The following is a 19,985-nucleotide window of genomic DNA, read 5'->3' as shown; positions in this document are numbered from 1 at the left end:
GGCAGAATTGCTTGAACCCGAGAGGCACAGGCTGCAATGAGCTGAGATTGCACCACTGCACTCCAGCCTGGGCGACAGCAAGACTGTCTCCAAAAAAAAAAACCAAATAAAAATAAATAATTCCAGGAAGGGTGCGGTGGCTCGTACCTGTAATCCCAGCACTTTCAGAGGCTGAGGGTGGATCACCTGAAGTTGGGAATTCGAGACCAGCCTGGCCAACATGGTGAAATCCTGTCTCTACTAAAAATACAAAATTAACCAGGCATGGGCGGTGCTTCTGTAATCCCAGCTACTTGGGAGACTGAGGCAGAATTGCTTTAACCTGGGAGGCGTTTGGGTGCGGTGGCTCACACCCGTAATGCCAGCACTTTGGGAGGCCGAGGCGGGCAGATCATGGTCAGGAGTTCAAGACCAGCCTGGCCAATATGGTGAAACCCCATCTCTACTAAAAAAACACTAAAGTTAGCCGGGTGTGGTGGCACGCACCTGTAGTCCCAGCTACTTGGGAGGCTGAGGCAGGAGAATCGCTTGAACCCTGGAAGTGGAGGTTGCAGTGAGCCGAGATCATGCCACTGAACTCCAGTGAGACTTCGAGAAAGAAACAAACAAACCTGGGAGTAGAGGCTGTAGTGGGCTGAGGTCGCGCCACCGCACTCCAGCCTGGGCGACGGAGACTGTCTCAAAAAATACATTAAATACAAAGAATTCCAAATGCTGACAACTGAGACTACAATGAGCCCTGCATGCACATGCCTTCCCTCCCTCTCCTGGAGCTGGACCTGGGGTAGGCCTTTGAAGTTGGGTCCCGCACAGGCTTCCGCTGTTCATGCCGAAGTGAACCTGGCCACACCATACTGCAAACTTTCGACCCTTGGTTTCAAGCCCAGGTTGGTTCAGGTCAGCCGACAGGCGAATTTTCAAATATTCTACATATTTCAGGCGCTGCCAGCCAAGACTCGCCCCCAATTCTGACTATGCAGCCAGGTCCAGGCCCTCAGGGGCCTCCCTGGTCTCCTTACTTACTGGCAGGGTTGGCCAGGACGCCCGGTCCAATGGAGGGCTTGAGAGGCATGTCCAACTGCAGCACATTGTCCCACCGGGTGCGGGTCCCTCTGTGCATCCGCCAGCCAGGTCCAGTCTCATGCTGCCTGTGGGGGTCCCGGCTGTACTGGACCCAAGCTTGTAACGCTGGGCCGTCCTTCCTTTGTCCAACCCACCTTTTCCCAATCAGAGAGAAAAACATGGACCCACACTTTCTCTGTATTGTAACTCGATTCCAAATCGAGAGGTAAGAACAAGAGTAAATTTTGTTTTCATATTTTTTTTTGAGGCAGAGTCTAGCTCTGGTCGCCCAGGATAGAGTGCCATCTCCGCCTCCTGGGTTCCAGTGACTCTCCTGCTTCACCCTCTCAAGTAGCTGGGATTATAGCCACAAGACACCATGCCCAGGTTTTGTATTTTTTTTTTTTTTTTTTGAGACGGAGTCTTGCTCTGTCGCCCAAGCTGGAGTGCAGTGGCCAGATCTCAGCTCACTGCAGCTCCGCCTTCCGGGTTCCTGCCATTCTCCTGCCTCAGCCTCCCAAGTAGCTGGGACTACAGGCGCCCGCCACCTCGCCCGGCTAGTTTTTTTTTTTGTATTTTTTAGTAGAGACGGGGTTTCACCGTGTTAGCCAGGATGGTCTCGATCTCCTGACCTCGTGATCCACCCATCTCGGCCTCCCAAAGTGCTGGGATTACAGGCTTGAGCCACCGCGCCCGGCCTGTATTTTTTTTTTGAGATGGAGTCTCGCTCTGTCGCCCAGGCTGGAGTGCAGTGGCCGGATCTCAGCTCACTGCAAGCTCCGCCTCCCGGGTTCACGCCATTCTCCTGCCTCAGCCTCCTGAGTAGCTGGGACTACAGGCGCCCGCCACCAGGCCCGGCTAATTTTTTTTTTTGTATTTTTAGTAGAGACGGGGTTTCACCGTGTTAGCCAGGATGGTCTTGATCTCCTGACCTCGTGATCTGCCCGTCTCGGCCTCCCGAAGTGCTGGGATGACAGGCTTGAGCCACCGCGCCCGGCCCCAGTTTTGTCTTTTCAGTAGAGGCAAGGTTTCACCATGTTGGCCAGGCTGGTCTTCAACTCCTGACCTCAGGTGATCCACCCACCTCGGCCTTCCAAAGTGCTGGGATCACGGGAATGAGCCACAGCGCCTGGCCACTAATCATGTTTAACTGTGAAGATAGAGCTAGGTGCAGTGTCTCATGCCTGTGATCCCAGCACTTTGGGAGGCAGTGGGAAAATCACGAGCCCAGGAGATGGAGGCTGCAGTGAGCCATGATCATACTACACTCCAGCTGGGCAACAAATAAAAAAAAAAAAAGGAGTGATATCACAGAAGAGGGCCCACAGGAGGCTGTTGTGGGGCATTTGAGGGTGAAATGAGGTGGGGCTCCTCACATCTCTCCTGCCCCCACCTGCCTGGCTGAGCTCTCACCCTCCTGTCCACTGCCCAAGGGGTGGCCTCCCTGCCGCCATCCCCGGGCCGCTCTGCTGGGTGCTTACTGAGCAGTTACCACCTCCCGCCTGGTTTGAGGGCGACTTCAGCATTGAACAGGGTTAGTTCTCACAACGTTCCCCAACCCACCTACGCCATTAGGGAGCCCACGAAGGGCTGGACGGTACCCCCCGCCCAGAGGCATGGCCACCTTGTTCTGTTCTTTTAAGCATCCTGCACAAAGGAGACAGAGCTGGCCAGGCCATAGATGGTGCAGCCTCACCACGGGACACGGGGCCCCAGGCTGGGAAGACGGGGCTGGCTGCAGCCATAGAGCCTGCTGGGAGGGCAGACTCCAGCAGCCTGGCGTCAGGAACTTCTGAGGAGCCAGGCAGGGGTGAGGATGGGAGAGGCTCAGGTCGCCCAGTTTCCTGCTGCTTCTTCACTTCCTGCGGGAACCCTCCCAATAGGAGAGGAGGGAAGCCAGAAAGGAGAGCCCAGGCCAGGTGGGGGGCTTGAGGAGGGGCCCCCTCTACATGGGGCACCCAGAAGACAGCGTGAGGCCAGGGAGCTGCCCCGAGGTCAAGAACGCTGAGGGGATCAAAGGGATGGGGCTACACCTGGGCTTGGGCGCCCAGCTCCACAGCTGTCCCCGCAGACAGGAGCAGGGGCAGCGGACCTGGGATGGGGACTGCACAGCTATCAGTCTTGGACACTGAGGCCATCCACGCAACACTCCCACACAGCCCTAAAAGTCCAGCTTGAACCTCCTCACACCACAAACCTGAACCAGGCCCAGGCCCCTCCCAAAGCCCCGGACACCGGGAAGAACAAGCTCCGCGAAGGACTGGAGCCAGGTGCGCCTTTATTAGCTGAGCCACTACTTGAGAGGGATGAAGCGGGAGGAGTGGGTGGCTCCAATGCCGGGCCGGCCGTGCTTCACGGGCTTGTAGGTGATGGAGAACTCGCCCAGGTAGTGGCCAATCATCTCGGGCTGCAGGAGACCAAGAGCGGAGCTGGGTGTCAGGCGATCCCGCCCGCGTCAGGCGACCCCAGCCCACCCCGGGCCCAGTCCGGTTGGCAGGGACGGCCGCACGCACCTTGATCTCCACCTGGTTGAAGGTCTTGCCGTTGTAGACGCCCACCATGCTGCCCACCATCTCTGGCAGGATGATCATGTCCCGCAAGTGCGTCTTCACCACTTCTGGCTTCTCCATGGGCGGCGCCTCCTTCTTGGCCTTGCGCAGGCGCTTCAGCAGTGAGTGCTGCTTCCGCCGCAGGCCCCGGTTCAGCCGCCGCCGCTGGCGCGCACTGTACAGTTGCATCAGCTGCTCGCTGGAGAGGATGCACCAGGCAGAGTTTTGTGAGCGGCCCGGCCTGGGGTCACCCTACCCACTCCGGGGGACAGAGAACTAAAGCTTGGTTCTCCCCAGGGACAAAGCCGCACTGGACTTGTCACTGTCCATTGTAGTGACCGCAATGAACACGTCAAGTCCCTCTGGCATCCCCGCCAGATATGCGCGACTCATCCCTCAGATGCAAGAGCCACCGTGTGACTGCAGAGACTCAGGACAAGCGGCCCGGAGACCACAGTCTCAGACAACATGCTATAGCGCACAGCTCGGGCCCAAGGCCTCTAAAAACGCAGCAGAAGGCAGGAAGGGCGCGGTGGCTCCCGCCTGTGATTCCCAGCACTTTGGGAGGCTGAGGCGGGAGGGTCGCTTCAGCCCAGGAGTTCAAGACCAACCTGGATGACATAGAGAAACCCTGTTTCTACAAATAATTAAAAATCAAGGCCGGGCGTGGTGGTTCACGCCTGTAATCCCAGCACTTCGGGAGGCAGGTGGATCACCTAAGGTCAGGAGTTTGAGACCAGCCTGGCCAACATTGAAACCCGTCTCTACTAAAAATACAAAAATTAGTGGGACGCGTTGGTGAGCCCCTGTAATCCTAGCTACTCGAGAGGCTGAGGGAAGAGAATCGCTTGAACCCGGGCGTCGGAGACTGCAGTGAGCTGAGATCGAGCCACTGCACTCCAGGCTGGGAGACAGGATGAGGCTCCGTCTCAAAATAGTAAAAAAAAAAAAAAAAAAAAAAAATGAAAAAAATAAAAAGGAAAGCCAGATGCCCACCACCACCCTGCCTGGACAGGACCCAGCTACTGCCACTGCCCTTAGAATCCAAGGCTACCCGTTATCTTAAGTCACGTTGGCTACAGACAGTGGCTACACCCTCCAACTAATCCGCGGAAAAGGTAACAACGGGGAGCAGGTTGAAAATAAGTAAAAACCTCAACGTCTCTGGACAGTTTTCTGGGCGCAAGACCACGCTCAGTCCCAAACCCGGGCGGAGACTGTGCTCGCCCACCGCCGCAGAGGCGCTCGGACCCCCGGACCCCCGCCCCACCGCCCGCACCCGGACAAGCCCCACCGCTGGCCCAGCCCCGCCCGCGACCCCTGCCAGCCGCCCTTACTAGGACATGTCCAGCAGCTGGTCCAGGTCCACGCCGCGGTAGGTGAACTTGCGGAAGGTCCGCTTCTTCTTCTGCTCTACCTCTGCCTGCGCGGGCGCGGGTCGGGCGTCAGCGGGATCCCGACACCCACCTCCCACGACCACCGGGCCCGAGGACACCGCGGAAGACGCGCGGCGGCGCCGCCGGGGACAGAAGCCCGACAGGGACACACCGCCTTAACCCGTCCCTGGGGGTCACGCGCGGCTCCGGGTTACGGGGACCCAGACATGAAGGCCCGGACAGGCCTTCCCGACCCCGCGTCGTCCCGACACCCACCGGGTCCGCCCCGCGCCCCAACATCCAGCCGCCTCCAGGGTCAGTAGCAAGCCGCCGTAGTCGGGAGGCCGAACTGCGGCCCCCGCGGGACGGTCAGAGGGTGGATGGCGCCGGATAGGCCCGGTAGAGACTACCCAACTCGCAGCACTCACCATCTTGCCGGATGCTCAGAAAAGAGCGCTCTGGTCCGCGCCTGCGCAGTTATCGCGAGACTGCCGGCGTGTCCCGCCCCCTCAGCTGTGCGCGCACACGCGCTTCCGCTTTCCCGGCGGCGAACACACGCCCTCTGCCGTCTGGAGGGCAAAACACAGGCTGCGGGGATTAGAGCAGCCGCCGTCTGAGGTCTGCAGAGCCGCTCCCTCCACGGAGTGGGATTTTGGACACGCCGCCTCCCCTGTCTGAGCCTCGGGTTCGTGCTCCGTCATCTACACGATGGCACCCACCTCAACAAGTATCTATGGAGCGCCTACTGTTTGCTCGTAGGTGCGGTTTGAGGGTTCAGGTCCCCGTGTGGGAAGCAGACAGGTCATTACAGATACCAGAGCAGGGACAAGACCTCCCTGAAAAGCACAATTCAGGCTTTAACAGCTATAACATTTTGTATATAAGTTAGTAAGGGGCAACATAGCGAGACTGCCTCTCTACAAAAAAATATAAAAATGTGTGTTTACAAAAATTTGTGTACACATGGACATAAAATATTAAAAAATACAGTAATTCCCAGCTACGCAGGAGGCTGAGCCTTGAGCCCAGGAGGTCGAGGCTGCAGTGAGCCGTGATCACGCCAACGGCACTCCAGCCTGGGCAACAAAGCAAGACCCTGTCTCAAAAATAAAGTTAGGAATATCACTGGGTTTGTTATGTAAATGTAGTATGAATAATAAGGATAGCTCAAAAAGGAAGAGGAGTAACTAGAACTATGTAGGAGTGACTTTTTTTTATTTTTTTGAGACGGAGTTTCACTCCTGTTGCCCTGGCTGGAGTGCAGTGGCGTGATCTCGGCTCACTGCAACCTCTGCCTCCCGGGTTCAAGTGATTCTCCTGCCTCAGCCTCCCAAGTAGCTATTACAGGCACCTGTCACCATGCCCGGCTAATTTTGTATTTTTAGTAGAGACAGGGTTTCTCCGTGTTGGCTAGGCCATGTTGGTCTCGATCTCCTGACCTCAGGTGATCCACCCGCCTTGGCCTCCCAAAGTGCTGGGATTAGAACCGTGAGCCACCATGCCCGGCCTAGGAGTGACGTTTCTATATCTTACTGGAATTAAGTATAAAGTTGAAAGTGATTATGAACTATGATGTGGCACCCGGCTGGGCACGGTGGCTTATGCTTGTAATCCCAGCACTTTGGGAGGCCGAAGCGGGTGGATCATCTGAGGTCAAGAGTTCAAGACCAATCTGGCCAACCCCATCTCTATTAAAAATACAAAAAATTAGCCAGGCATGGTGGTGGCGCGCCTGTAATCCCAGCTACTTGGGAGGCTGAGGCATGAGAGGCGCTGGCAGTGAGCCTGGGTGACATTGAGACTCCTCAAAAAAAAAAAAGCACAAAACCTCTGGGAACCCGACTTTAGCTGTGGCACTGTCCAGGGAGCTGAGCTCTCCCCAGCCATCCATCCCCACAGTCCCAAGGGAAGCAATTACACTGTACCCAGGAAGGGCTGAGTCTCCATCCCGAGGAGCACAGGACCTGTGTGTGGGGCCCATCCACGTTGCCCATTTTCCTGCAGCAGATACCGTCCTGGCTGGGAAGCTGATTTTGTGAGTGCTGCCCCTTGGCTGGGGGAGCTAATGTGATGGGAGGGGTTGACACTCAACACCATGATGACCTGTGGTGTGGAGAGAGAGCCGCCCCCGCCTGGCCCTCCTGGAAACTGGGGCAGCAGCTCCTGAGGACATGGGAGAAGGCTCTGACAGCAGGGAATGGAGCTGGCTTCCTGGGCTGAGGCGTTGAGGGGTCCTGTCTCAGTGAGGAAGCTGCGCTGCACAGGCATGTGGGAGGTACCCCTTTTCTTGGCTCTCTCCAAACTAAGCCAAACCTTCCCTGTCCCCAGAATATGAACTGGGGCAGGGGTTCTGGCTGTTGCCTGCAGTCTCACGCCTGGCACGCTGTAGGCTTCCAATTTGGGACTTCGCGGTCATTTTTTTTGTTTTTGTTTTTTTTTGAGACGGAGTTTCGCTCTTGTCGCCCAGGCTGGAGTGCAATGGTGCGATCTCGGCTCACTGCAACCTCCACCTAACCGGGTTCGAGCGATTCTTCTGCCTCAGCCTCCCAAGTAGCTGGGATTACAGGCGTGCGCCACGACACCCAGCTAATTTTGTATTTTCAGTAGAGATGGGGTTTCTCCATGTTGGTCAGGTTGGTCTCAAACTCCTGACCTCAGGTGATCCACCCGCCTCGGCCTCCCAAAATGCTGGGATTACAAGTGTGAGCCACCGCGCCCGGCCCTTTTTATAAGTCTCGCCTTCCCTGACAGAGTGACAGAGTCGCTTCCCAAAGATGCCCCTGTCCTAATCCCCAGAACCTGGGGATGCATCACCTTCCATGGCAAAAGATGTGACTAAAGGTCTTGAGATGAGAAAAGCCTGGAGCCCACATTCCCCCAGAAAACCGGTGGCGGCCACTTCCTAAAAGTCACAGCATCGCAAGACCCACTGAGGGACGGGCCCAGCTCTCCGCTCAGCCTCTGCCCCGAAGCCCTCGGCGCTGCTGAAACCACTAAGAGCCAAGGGCAGGGTGAGGGCGCCTCCGTCACGCTTCAGACCTTTCCAGGCACTGGAAGGGTAGGCACAGGCCAAGACCAAGGAGGGAAAAAACGGACACAAAGTGGTTTCTAATCCAAACGCACTTCTCTTTATTCAAACCAGGGTCAAACTGGTCAATGGGAAACGCCCTGAAGCCACGTGCCTGGGGAGAACGGCTTCCTACTCGGTTCCGGTTCGGCGCTGCCGTGGGATCCACGTGGCTGGCTGTGCGCAACCCCCACAGTTCACCTCAGACACTACCAAGCAGGTCAGTTGACAAAAGCAAGGAATTAAACAAAAAACAGAAACACACTCAGTAGATTTCTTCTTGAAGCTCCCAGAGTTTCTGGACCACCAAGTCCCAACCCCCAAAGCCAGGAGCGAGGAGACTAACAGCGCACCCCCCTCCACCAGTGCCGACGGAAACCCTGTTTTAAATTAAAAAATAAGCCAGTATACATTGTAGAAAATTTCTCTTAAAAATCTCACAATTTGTAAATGTATATTTTTTCTTTAACATAAAAGTTTACAATATACCGTAAAACAAAAGGCTCAGGAAAATAATTTCCAAAAAAAAGGAAGAAAAAGAAACCTGAAGTTTTGAATTAAAGCTGAAGACATTTTTTTTTAAACCCTGTTGTTGAACCAGTGACTTTTTTTTATTGTGCTGATGGGTTAGAGAAAGAAATATTTAAAAACCTCAGTCCAGACGACACCCACAGCCGCTCCAAAAGCCTCGCGCCCCCCCGCCCCCCAAGGTTGAGTCGCTACTTTGCCGCCACGTTTGTGATTGTCACGAGTTCCCAAGTTTGGAATCCTGGGTCGGCCGTGCAGGCGTCGCGGCGCCGCGGGCTAGCGTCGGTAGGGGTGGAACCCTTGCACGTTGTGGTTCTGCCCTCGTCCAAAGCCGCTGCCACCGGCGGGGGGGCCCCCGGACCCTGGCACGGAGGGGCCCCCGTAGGAGGGAGGCTGCTGGCTGGGGTCCGAGAAGCCCTGTCCAAAGCCACTCAAGTCCTGCCCGTAACCTGCTGGGGGAGAGAGTCCTGTGAGCTCGGGGCAGTCCCCGGGCAGCTGGCACTGCCATCGAGCGTGGCCACCTGGACACAGTTCCGCCGAGCCCGCCTTGAGTCCACCGGCCCCACAGGGTGGGGTGGGGCCCTTCTGAGGCCAGCACCTGGGCCAGAGAGAGGAGCCCCGGGCGTGTTCTCTCCCTCAAAATCACGTGAGCAGGGCGCACACAGAGAAAAGTGGCTTCCAGAGCCCTCACGGCCCACATAACCTCGCTGCTTCCCTGTTCAATCCCGAAGACGTGGTTGGGCGAGGGCGGGGGCGAGGGGAGGCTGGAGAAGCCTCGGGGGTTGGAGACACGCATGCCCCGAGGTACCACGGCGGACAGGGCTTCTACAAAGCTGGCTCTTGGAGTTTCAGAAAACCCCTGATGGGCCCTTGCAGTGATACAGGGCCTGCCCCTCCATCGCAGACCAGACCCCACGTTGTCCTTCCTGTCAGGGCACATCCATTGGTGGCACGTGTCAGGGAAGGGTCTCTGGGCCCAACCTGACTGCCCCAGTGACACCACTGGCTGAGGGGCCAGCACACCCTGCAGCCTGTCCGGCCCACACAGCCGACCTCAGGAGCATGGACAGCGGTGTCTTCACAAGGACAGAGCTGCTCGGGCTGCTCCCCACCCCACTGCACACCTGGCAAGAAGCCCCTCCCATGACCTCTGGGTTCCCAGTCGGGTGCACATGGGCACGGGTGGGCGTGGGCTCTCTCTGGGGGATCCTGGGCCCGCTGAAGGCTTGTGGCCAACATCTTGGCACCGGCAAGGGCCCCATCCCAGAGGGCACCGCCAGCGTCCACCCCCGCCCGGGACGGCAGAGGAAGCCACGTCCACCTCCCGGTGCAGGCGGGTGGGAGGACCCTGGAGAAGGAGGCGGCACCTACCTAGGCCACATCACTGCTCAGCCTGACCATAAGACTGTAAACAAAGTGTGGGCCGCAGCCCGGCGGGGCTGGAGAATAGGAACCCAGGCCTGGCAAGAGACGAGACCGGGGTGACCAACCCAAGCAGCCGCCACCAAGAGCAGCGGCTGACACACACGCCACGCCCCAACCGGGCGCCTCACGCCCCCCTGCCAGTCTCAGACACGCCAGGGTTTGGTGGTGGGTCAAGAACCCACACATGCGGCAACCTCGGCCCAAGGCCTGGGCGTGGGGGCAGGGGAACCAGAGCCATGCGAGGTGGGGGGGCGGGCACCTCGGCCAAACAACTCCCACGCCCCGGCCTCCACCAGGCCTAAAGGAAGCGTGTTCACAGGCACCCCAGAAGCCCGCGGCCACCTGGAGACGGGTGCCCCATGTTCTCAAACCCGGCTTGGGAATGACCCCTGGTGCTGGAGGGGCCGACTGTGGTTGGAACCCTGCCCACTGAGGCCACCGCACTGATCCTGAGCAAGGCTGCTGTGACTCCTGGCTCGGTGCAGGGCAAGAACTACAAACATGCAGACCTTGACCCGTGCTGACCCTGCCCCCCCCAAGCTCCTGCCCCAGAAGCACATGCGCTGCCTACAGATCACGTCCAGGCAGATCCAAGCCACGACAGCCATCCAGCCCAGGGCGAAGCCCACATCCAGGCCACGCCTGCTACAGACCCAGCTTCTGCCCCAAGCGGGGTCTGGACCCAGCAGAATGCTGATGACGTCAGCAACTGGAACCCACCAAGGGGCCAGTGCCCGCGGGACCCACACCAAGGGCCTCAACCTTGAGACAGTGATCACAGCCTCGTGGGACCCACTTCCCTTGACCCAGTCACCACTCAGGTTCCCACACATGCAGGCCCTGCGACGAATGCTCTGCTGCGACCAAGACTCCCGCGCTCCCTTCTGCTGGGGCCGGAGTTGCCACAAGGTCTCTCCAACAACCCCTGCACCTCCCTCTCCTCCCTCTCCCCTTCCCAGCAGGTAAAGGCTGGGGGGCGTCCAGCAGGGGAAGGAAGCAGGAGAAGGCAGGCCGTGCCCAGGGTCCTGGGGCCAGCGGGGATGCGGCATGGCAGGAGACCACTTACCATACTGACCATAGGGGAAGTCTGGCTGAGCTGTCGGGGGCTTGCTCATGTCCGGGGCGGCCTGAGATGGAGGCGGTGGGAAAGCCAGAGGTGCTGCCCCGGGGGTGGCCGGTGGAGGAGGAACCCCCGGAGGGGCAAACTGATCTGGCGGTGGAGGTGGAGGCCCGTAGCCAAAACCTGCAGAGGCACAAGACAGCAAGGCCCGAGACGTGTTGTGCAGCTGGGGCAGACCAGCAGGAGCTGCCTGGACGGGACTGCCACCCGAACCCACAGAATGCCCAGGCCTTGTGGACATCCACAGAATGGACCACAGAGCCACGGTCCTGGGCCGCTCCCCCCAAGAAAACACATGCTCCTGGGAGCGTGGCGGGACGCTGAGCTGCAGCACGGCTGCCTCATTTGTCGCGGAGCAGCCGCCAGGTGGGCCTCGGACAAGAACTCAAGGAGCAAGTAACCCCACAGCAAAATCGCTCCTTCAGACAAAAACCTGCCCCCATGCCCAGCCCCCATGTTTAGGAAGCTGCCAGCACAGGCAAGGGCGCATCCTGACGTGCTTGGAAGGGACTGCCGGGCCGGAGGTGCTGCCGCCCTGCTCTCTGTTGCTGGACATCAGGTGGGCCGAGGTTCTACCCAGCTCGCCTCCTATCAGTCATCTGGCCCACGGGCCTCCAAGTGCAGAGCCTGATTCAGGCCAGAGGGCGGAACTGCCTGCTCCTGTGCCATGGCCATGTGGAGCCTCCAAGCCCCCCAGACAGGACTAGCTCACACTGTGATATGCCCCAACTGTAAAACACCCCCAGGGCCCAGGGGCTGCAGGTGAAATCAGATCACGATACCATTCCTGCTGGTTGCATGCTGTGAGGCGCAATCCCTGGCTAGGCAGGTAAGGGACGCAAGACTCCTAGAAAGGACACCCTACGTATGGCCCGTGTCCCTTCTTCTCTACTGGAGGGTGCCAAGGCCCCACCCTGGGGGCCCGTCTAAAATTCTGGGTGTGCTGAGGTCAGGAGTTCGAGACCAACCTGACCAACATAGTGAAACCTGTTCTCTACTAAAAATACACAATAAGCCGGGCGTGGTGGCGGGCACCTGTAATCCCAGCTACTCAGGACCCTGAGGCAGGATGATTGCTTGAACCCAGGAGGCGGAGGTTGTAGTGAGCCAAGACTGGGCCACTGCACTCAAGTCTGGGCAACAAGAGTGAAACTCCATCTCAAAACAAAAAAAACAAAACAAAAAAATAAAATAAAATAAAATAAAACCCTGGGTGTGTCGGCTGATCTTACACTCAGCTCTGTAATTACAACTGACGGGTACAGGAAAATTAGTAAAAACTGAGAGCTCGTGAGGCCGGGCGCGGTGGCTCACGCCTGTAATCCCAGCACTTTGGGAGGCTGAGACAGGCGGATCACGAGGTCAGGAGATCGAGACCATCCTGGCTAACACGGTGAAACCCCGTCTCTACTAAATATACAAAAAAATTAGCCCGACGCGGTGGCGGCGCCTGTAGTCCCAGCTGCTCGGGAGGCTGAGGCAGGAGAATGGCGTAAACCTGGGAGGTGGAGCTTGCAGTGAGCCGAGATGGCACCACCACACTCCAGCCTGGGTGACAGAGCAAGACTCTTGTCTCAAAAAAAAAAAAGAAAAAAAAATTAGAGCTTGTGCACCCTCAAACAAATGCCAGACAATCCTGAAGTACCAGGCTAAGAGACGAAGTCCAGGCAGGCTCCGTCTCCTCAGGAGCTTGTGAGAACTGGCTGGGCACAGACATTCCTGCAGTGAGTTCTCCAACCCACAGGAGCCTGGGTCGCCCTTTAGCATAACCAGCGAGGCCACGTGCAACAGAGCCCATCTGCAGGTGAAGGGCCTGGTGGCAGCTGACCTGCTGACCAGCCGGCACCCCACCTATGGCCTTCCCTGTGGCTGAGGCCGGACGTGTAACATAAGACTCCCCATCACCCCCGCCCACCACGTGGTGTCTCCGGAGCAGGCGGGAGGCCCTCCCACAGGCCCCCTAGACTTACTGAACTGTGGCGGGGCACCATAGCCCTGAGGGAAGCCCTGGGGAGGGGGAAAGCCTCCAGGAGGGGTGGATACGATGTAGGAGGTGAACGGTGGGGGTGGCGGGGGGGCTCCTCTTCCTGCAGGGGGCGGTCCATAGCCACCTGAAACACACAGTACAGGGGTGATGGGCAGAGAGCGCTGGACGACACAGCCTGGCCACAACCAGATCAAGTCCCCAGCAGGACCCTCACCCTCTTCCTCTCTAGCACTCAGGACACAGGAACCAGGCTTTGCTGGCTGCCCCAGGATGTCTGGTCAGTCAGCCTGCCATGTGGCTTCTGTCCCCACCTTTGCTCTATAAACAAGGACTTACCAATCGCCTGTCCTGCCGGCACCCACATTCCTAGATAAGAGAACAGAAGAGGAGGTTGGCGCCATGTCCACCCAGGTGCCCGATGCAGAGAAGGAGCCGCAGAGCATGGACGTCAGGGGCTGGGACCGAGCCTGGAGCCTCCTGTGCTCAGAGCTCGTTTGTCCTGAGGGCAAAGGCCCTGAATGCTGAGCAGAGAGGCGCTCCCCACCCCCGTAGAACAGCCTTGAAGCCACTTTCCTCTGCGCCCTGACAGGCGGCAGGCACTGTGTCTGCTGACTGGGGAACGGGTGACCTCCCAGCCCCACCTGAGGAACCCAGAGAAACCTGACTTCTAACCCTCGAGAGGGCAGGGACCGTCCCACAGCACCTCTGAGTTTCCAACAAGGGAGGCTCCAGAGAGAAAGATTTTAGACGAGGTGCAGGGAAGCCAGTCTCGGGACCCGGATGAGGCACATCTGGAACCCTGACCTGCAACTTGGGTCAGGCTGCCGCCAAGCCCAGGGGTTCTGTGGCTGCTGGAAGCTCCGAGGGGGGCAGGTCGGCCACACATGGGTCTGGCCACAGAGGGCCCATGGCACTGCAGAGGGAACGGCAGGTGGCAAAGATCCAAAGCCTGCCGGGTCCTCATGGCCCCCTGGGGGCAGCACCCTGATTCTGAGCTCAGCTTGGCAATGCCAGCCCTTTCAGGGTTTCATTGCTCAGACCCGCTGTGGCACATGATTGCGAGGTGCAGACGCTCACTGCAGCTCTTCCCCGTGACAGCGAGTCCCAGGCCCCGGACGGGCACCGAAGCCGTGGCCACCCCGCTACTAAGGAGGCTGCGGGTGCTGCCCAGGAGCTGGCTCTCAGTTGGCACCTCGTGGGGGCTCAAGGACACTGTGCTGTGCCAGCTCTGCCAACATCGGCTCTGTGCATGCACAGCAGAGGTGTGGAGGCCATGGTGATCGCAGAGCCCAGGATGCCCAGGTCGAGTCTGAGAAGGGGAATTTTCCCACAGGTACTTGTGCCTCGGCCTTACCTTGCGGGCCGTATCCTTGCTGCCACGTGGGCGGGGGCTGGCCTGCCCAGCCATTGGCAGCGTTGGGCACGACCCTGCTCCCCCACTGGCTGGCACCTGGCTGTCCCGGCGCTTGGCTCTTGCTGTCGCGAGGCTCAGCTCGTTTAACTTCCACCTAAACAAACCGAGCTCTGGTTTAGGGCGAGGCTGCCAGTCCCAGCACCCCCTTCCCTTTAGACACACCCTCGGGTAACTTACGACTACACTTAGCATCTTACAACTTAAGACTAAATACTTAACTATAAACCTTATTTAGGCCAGTAGCATTTTTTTCTTAAAAATTTTTTTTGTGTTGAATTTTTTTGTTTAAAAAATGTTTCTCAGGTACAACAGATACAACTGTAAGACACACAGAGCCCGCCCGCTGCAGGGCAGCAGGACCGAGCCCAGAGCCCTCGGGGTTTCCTGCATGATGAAGGGTCTTTCACTCAAGTAAAATGGCAGTGTCCTCCTTCCTCTTGAAAACACGGGTACAAAAAGGGACCAGGATCTTTCCAGCAATCGGCATCCTCATTGCCCTTTGGACCGCTCGGAGCCCGCCCACCTGTGCTTTTAACTCATACCTGAGAAACACGCTTGGTGTTTTACTTAGATTTTTTAATTTAAAATGTCTAATGGAAGATAAAGACTTACCTTCCCCAGGCTAACGCTTAAAGAATCTCAATTAACTCAAAAATAATGTCAGAGGGAATGGATGTGATAAGAGAATCTTACATTACATCTAACAAAAAAAAGTAACAAACATGCAATAAAATGGACATTTGGATCAGTAAGCAATCTTCATACTGTGTTCACTCAGCAGCCCGGGGCCCTTGCTCTCTAGACGTGTCAGGAGCCACAGCCTTCTCAGGAGGAGGGTGCAGGGCCGGGGACAATGGATGGAGCAGGCCTGACCTACTTATTCTAGGCGCAGTGGCTGACCTTCCTTTAATGCCTGCTTGAAAATATGGGCGGATTGACAACACAAAACTCCCCCAATTCCGGGGCTGCCTCAGCATTTAAGAATCCTGAATTTGTCTTATTTTTATGATAAACTGTAATGAGAATAAAGAGACAATGGATCCGCCTGCAGCCGGCCTTGGGGTCTCAGTCTGGAGAGCTGCACATCCGGTGTTCAGAATCCCTCAGTTCTGCCTGTTAGAGAACAGACAGCAGCAGCCGTGAGGCACAAAGCCCCCACCGGCCCAATGCCCCAAGGACCCGCCTATGATGGGAACAGGATCCCGTTAGCTCACGGCAATGCGACAGCAGGACCAAGAGACCCGTTTCAAAGAACTCCAATTAACGAGTCTCACACACTCTCCTTAGGGGACTGTGGTTCCTGCTTACAAAGCAGAGCAGTCCTTGTACTTAAAAAAAAAAAAAAAAAAATTCTTTTACCCTTTCCTATCTGAATGCACCAATGCAGAGTCGCCTGGCATGGAGGGTTAATTACCGCCCGGGACCAAACACTGTACAAACAGAAAATCCCCATGAGGGGCCAGTGTCGCTCCAGCCAACCAGTGAAGGTCGGCGCCGGGCAAGCTGGACTCCAACGACTGCCTTGCTTGGAAGGCGAGACCCACACTGAGGTCACCCAGCTTGGGAGCTCGCGCAGACCAGTCACGGCTGGGGGCACCTGCGGGCTGCCCAGGGACAGCAGGTGTGTGCGCTGTACAGAGCACTTTCTGTCCCACAGACCAAGATCATGCTTTCCCCAAAGTGTCAGCGTTGTAGTCCCTTAAAACGCTGAGCACAGACTCCTTGAACCTCTGCTTGTGCTGTCGCGCACCCATGCAGCCTGCATGCTAATTTTAAACTACAAGCTGCACTGAATGTCGGAACAAAGATTGTGTCTCCTATTTTAGTTGGGTTCAAAGGGAATTAATGAAGTCTGCAACCAAATCTAAGCCACCTGTATATAAAAATAACTACACAGGCTACTGTTTTTAAAAAAGTTCTGCTATGGAGACCTCGGGCTGGGGCAGAGGGCGGGGGCAGGAGACAATGAGCGCGATGCTCCCTCCAGGACATTTTAATTGAAAAAACCACCACGGCCTTGTCCCAAGGGCTGAGCGTCGTCTCTTGTTAGGGAGACGCTGCCACACCAGGGAGGCCGGGTCAGAATCCCACTCAGTGTGTGAGGCGGCCTGGCACAGCCAGCGGAGCTCCTTGGTTTGAAAGGACCAAGACAGGAATCCTGCAAAAACTTGGACCCCTAAGCTTTTGCTAACTGCAAGAAATTCCACACTGTAGAATTTCTACCAGTTACTTATTTCAGAGTCCGCTTCTCAAGAACCTCCAAGGGTCCAGGTAAAACAAGGATTTGGGGACCCCTTTCTGACACACACCTTCCAAGGGCTGGCCTGGGGGTGGGGGTGGGGTGGCCTCCTGTCCCTCTCACCTCCGGGGGTAACACAGTATGAAGATGACACAACCAGAGGTCACTTGACTGCATGGTGGCTGAGTACTACCGAGAGCATGTGGCTGGTGCCGGAGTTCCACAGTAAGTGACCCAATTCAAACAACCAGTCCTTCATGATGTTTCCACTGTGCTTTCGATTTTAAGCGGAACCTGGGCTCTCAAAGGTCCCTTGCTGATCACATTACAGGTCAGTGTCGGACAATGGGGATTTGCAGACATCTGAAGGAGTGGTCGTGGAAACCAAGCCTGAGGCAACGCTGCGGTTTCACTGGAGCCAGCCCCAACACCACCACAGCCGCCCGGCCCCAGCACCCCCTCCCCCTGCCCAGTCCCAGGTCACCCAGAGGGAGGGCTCCAGGAGCAAAGCTGAGAGACGCCCACCCCGCAGGAAGGGTGCTTAGGAAGGACAGGACCCTCCTCACATCTAAAGACCCAGGTCCACCTTAGGCAGCGAAGGTTCACAGGACGAACTCGCCCGACCCTTTCTGTGAAGGAATGTTCCTTTCCAGTGAAACCCCTAAGTTGCCTAAGACTTGGTTTGGTCTTAAGGTAAAATAAAACTACAACTACACACTTTTTTGCCCATGATGTCGTGAAAATGCATGTTGACAGCCTGGTCCACTGATTGTTCGTCCTCGAAAGTAATAAATCCAAAACCTAGCCAACGACGAAGAGTGAATCAAGGTAGCAGGGTGTTGTGACACAAAACAGGATGATGAACAGTATTAGGGACGGGCCGAGGGATCGACCTTGGGTTTCAGCTAAGCTGTGTGTGGGGCGCTGTGGGCCCCTGGGGCGGCTGCCTCCCTCCCCAGGAGCCGCCACTCGACTGGACACGGAGTGGACAGACGGTGACGTCCGCACTCCCGGTGACGGCTCTGCTGACTGAGGCCTAAGTCAAGTCTCCGCCCCAGACACCCAGGGCTGGGGCTCCGTGTCACGAACAGATTTGGAACAAGGAGCTCATCTTAGAAAGCAGCAGTGGAGACAGTGGAACGGTGAGGGCCTCCATCACTACTGGCAGACAAAGTGCCCCCCAGGGGAAGGTCAGAGGCCTGTGCTGGAATATTCTGGCTCTCGCCTATGGAGAGATTGCCAGTGAACCCTGCAGGCCGGGGGCCCACGTGGAACGCTCCACCTCAGTCAGGGGTGTGCACCGTGGATGTGTGTCTGCTTCTCTGAAACCCAGGATTCTCCCCCTTGGCTTGCAATTTGCTTTGCAGCTAGTGCTGACAGCAGCCATATATCGTTCTAAAGCGTTAACAGGTACAGTATCTATCATAGCTGGTGCCTCACTAGGCTTACCCAACACTGTTGGGTAAGCCCAAGGAGTCCTAGGAGAGGTCGTATCATACGCATATATGCATATTATATACAGGTAGATAAACAATGCACAAAGATACAGGCCACAACGGGTTCCAGCAGGTCAGACTCTGCTGTCAGCAGCAAGAGCGAGATGCACCATGGGATCAAAACAGAAAATTTTAAAGGCAAAAAAAATTTAGCATTTCCCAAACAACGAGAGTGGCAGTATAAACGAAGTTTAGTGGGTCTGGGGTGAGCGCGGCCCCCAGCTAACGGGGCGGGTCTCCTCCTCTAGGCGCAGGAGTGCGCTGGACTCTCCAGGCCTCCCCGGCTGGGTGGAGCACGACGCCGCGAAGCACAGTCCTCCCGAGGCGGGGCCCAGGCAGCACTAGCCCCTCCCCAGATGGAAGTGCGCGGCAGACAGCTGCCCAAGACCTCACAGAACAAAGACGGACGTGGAAGAGCTGAGACCGGGCTGAAGATGGGCTGCCCACGCCAGAGGCACAGGGTGCGTGACAAAGCACCACACAGCAGGGGACAGTGCGACACGGGCGTGAGGTGTGAATGAGCGCGGCAGAGAAGGGCCGTGGGGGTGGGAGCAGGCAAGGGCCCCCGGAAGGAGCGGCCCACCATGGGGCCTCTCAAGCTGAAGAGACAGGGACCGGGGCTGCTGTAGCCGGGACCAGGCAGAAACGGACAAGCAAAACTGGGGGCAGGGAAAGATGGAAACGGGGCAGAAAGGGCAGCTCAGACTGTGAGGGGACAAAGGTCACTGTGGTTCAGGAGCCTCCCACCGTCCTGAGCACACGCGTGCACCTGAGCGTGGCTGTGCACGCAGTGTCTGCAACCTGACAGGAGGAGGAGGAGGAGGAGCAGGAGGAGGAGGAGGAGGAGGAGGAGGAGGAGGAGGAGGAGGAGGAGGAGGAGGCGGAGGGACCAGGAGGGCAAGGCACACAGCGAGAGGAGCGCAGGATGGAGAAGACCTGAGGGGGTGAGAGGTGAACGAGGCAGCGGCTGGAGCAGGCGGGCCGAGGGCAGACGTGGGAGGTCCAAGCGGGGACCCGCACAGACACTGTGTGCCTGAGACACAGGCGGGGTCCCCGACAGGGACATGGCCATGACCTTCAGTCAATGGAGAGGAAGAGGGAGGAGGTGGTGGGGAGGGGGACACAGACCCATCTCAGAAGATGCAGAAAGGCCAAGGGAAGAGGACACACTCTCTGGGAGGACCCGCCAAGCAGTACCGTGGCGTCTCTCTGGCCCTCCACTCGCCTGACACCCAAGGGACACTTTCAAAGCCCAACATCTAAGGACATGTGGCCACGCGCTGGCCCCGAAGTGCTCCGTACACGAGTGTGGACTCAGCAACACTCGCCATGTCCCGTCCACATGGGACAAGACAGGATGCAAGGAGAAAGGGCGCCAGCTCTGGGCAGCCGGAGGGGGACCAGGAGGATCTAGAAGCAACCCTTGGATTCCCGCGCACTCAAGTTTCCCGAGATCAGAGGCAGTATTTGGAACACGGCATCGGTGATGAAAATGAAACAACATATTTAGAAGTAGACATTTTCGCAAACTGCAGGAGTGTCTGAAACCACAGGGCTCGCCTGGTCCGGGCACAGTGCAAGAGGCGCTGGGTCCTGGGGGAGGCGCCCTGAGCGCTGTCTAGGAATGCGGCTGTCAAGAGGCGACATCACCACTGAGGAAGCGGGACAGAAACACCTGAAACTTCGTTTACACCCCACTGGAGCAAAGCCGCTCCCTCCTCT

At 57.4% G+C, this 19,985-nt stretch overlaps 2 protein-coding genes across 35 annotated transcripts in view; both read right to left on the bottom strand.

The window, feature by feature from the left end:
• Nucleotides 1-3,320: 3,320 nt before the first annotated feature.
• RPS15 (ribosomal protein S15) lies at nt 3,321-5,447 on the bottom strand. Of its 2 annotated transcripts, none has more exons than XM_005587401.4 (4): nt 5,416-5,447; nt 4,949-5,034; nt 3,576-3,810; nt 3,321-3,469 (listed from the first exon to the last, which is right to left on the bottom strand). In XM_005587401.4, the coding sequence occupies exons 1-4, from the start codon at nt 5,416-5,418 to the stop codon at nt 3,356-3,358; spliced, it is 438 nt and encodes a 145-aa protein (XP_005587458.1). In that variant the 5' UTR covers nt 5,419-5,447; the 3' UTR covers nt 3,321-3,355. The 2 variants fall into 2 exon arrangements, with proteins under 2 accessions (XP_005587458.1, XP_005587457.1); XM_005587400.4 differs by having other exon boundaries at nt 5,264-5,439.
• A 2,645-nt stretch (nt 5,448-8,092) lies between these two features.
• The window catches only part of DAZAP1 (DAZ associated protein 1), a 28,330-nt gene continuing 16,437 nt past the window's right edge, over nt 8,093-19,985 (bottom strand). For 6 of the 33 annotated variants that reach the window (XM_005587393.5, XM_074025196.1, XM_065535406.2 and 3 more), the window contains exons 7-12: nt 17,486-17,568; nt 14,469-14,622; nt 13,451-13,480; nt 13,098-13,238; nt 11,074-11,250; nt 8,093-9,034 (exon numbers count right to left, since the gene is read on the bottom strand). In XM_005587393.5, the coding sequence (XP_005587450.1) occupies nt 8,859-9,034; nt 11,074-11,250; nt 13,098-13,238; nt 13,451-13,480; nt 14,469-14,622; nt 17,486-17,568 (761 nt within the window). In that variant the 3' untranslated portion in view covers nt 8,093-8,858. Of the gene's footprint in view, nt 9,035-9,953; nt 10,043-11,073; nt 11,251-13,097; nt 13,239-13,450; nt 13,481-14,468; nt 14,623-17,485; nt 17,569-19,985 lie in introns of all 33 variants that reach the window. The other 27 variants (XM_074025198.1, XM_074025199.1, XM_045379097.3 and 24 more) reach the window with 12 other exon arrangements.

This window comes from Macaca fascicularis, chromosome 19, assembly GCF_037993035.2.
Source record: "Macaca fascicularis isolate 582-1 chromosome 19, T2T-MFA8v1.1".
Taxonomy (NCBI): Eukaryota; Metazoa; Chordata; class Mammalia; order Primates; family Cercopithecidae; genus Macaca; species Macaca fascicularis.
The sequence above is the reverse complement of the archived record's forward strand: the minus strand, read 5'-3'. Positions and strand labels throughout refer to the sequence as shown.

Bases quoted from the DNA above. Each gene is read 5' to 3' on its own strand.
- RPS15 (XM_005587400.4), bottom strand. From the start codon at position 5,287: ATGTTGGGGCGCGGGGCGGACCCG. The intron at 5,035-5,263 runs GTGGGTGTCGGG...GCGCCCGCGCAG, and splicing joins TGGGGCGCGGGGCGGACCCG to GCAGAGGTAGAGCAGAAGAA. The intron at 3,470-3,575 runs GTGCGTGCGGCC...GGTCTCCTGCAG, and splicing joins TCAACCAGGTGGAGATCAAG to CCCGAGATGATTGGCCACTA.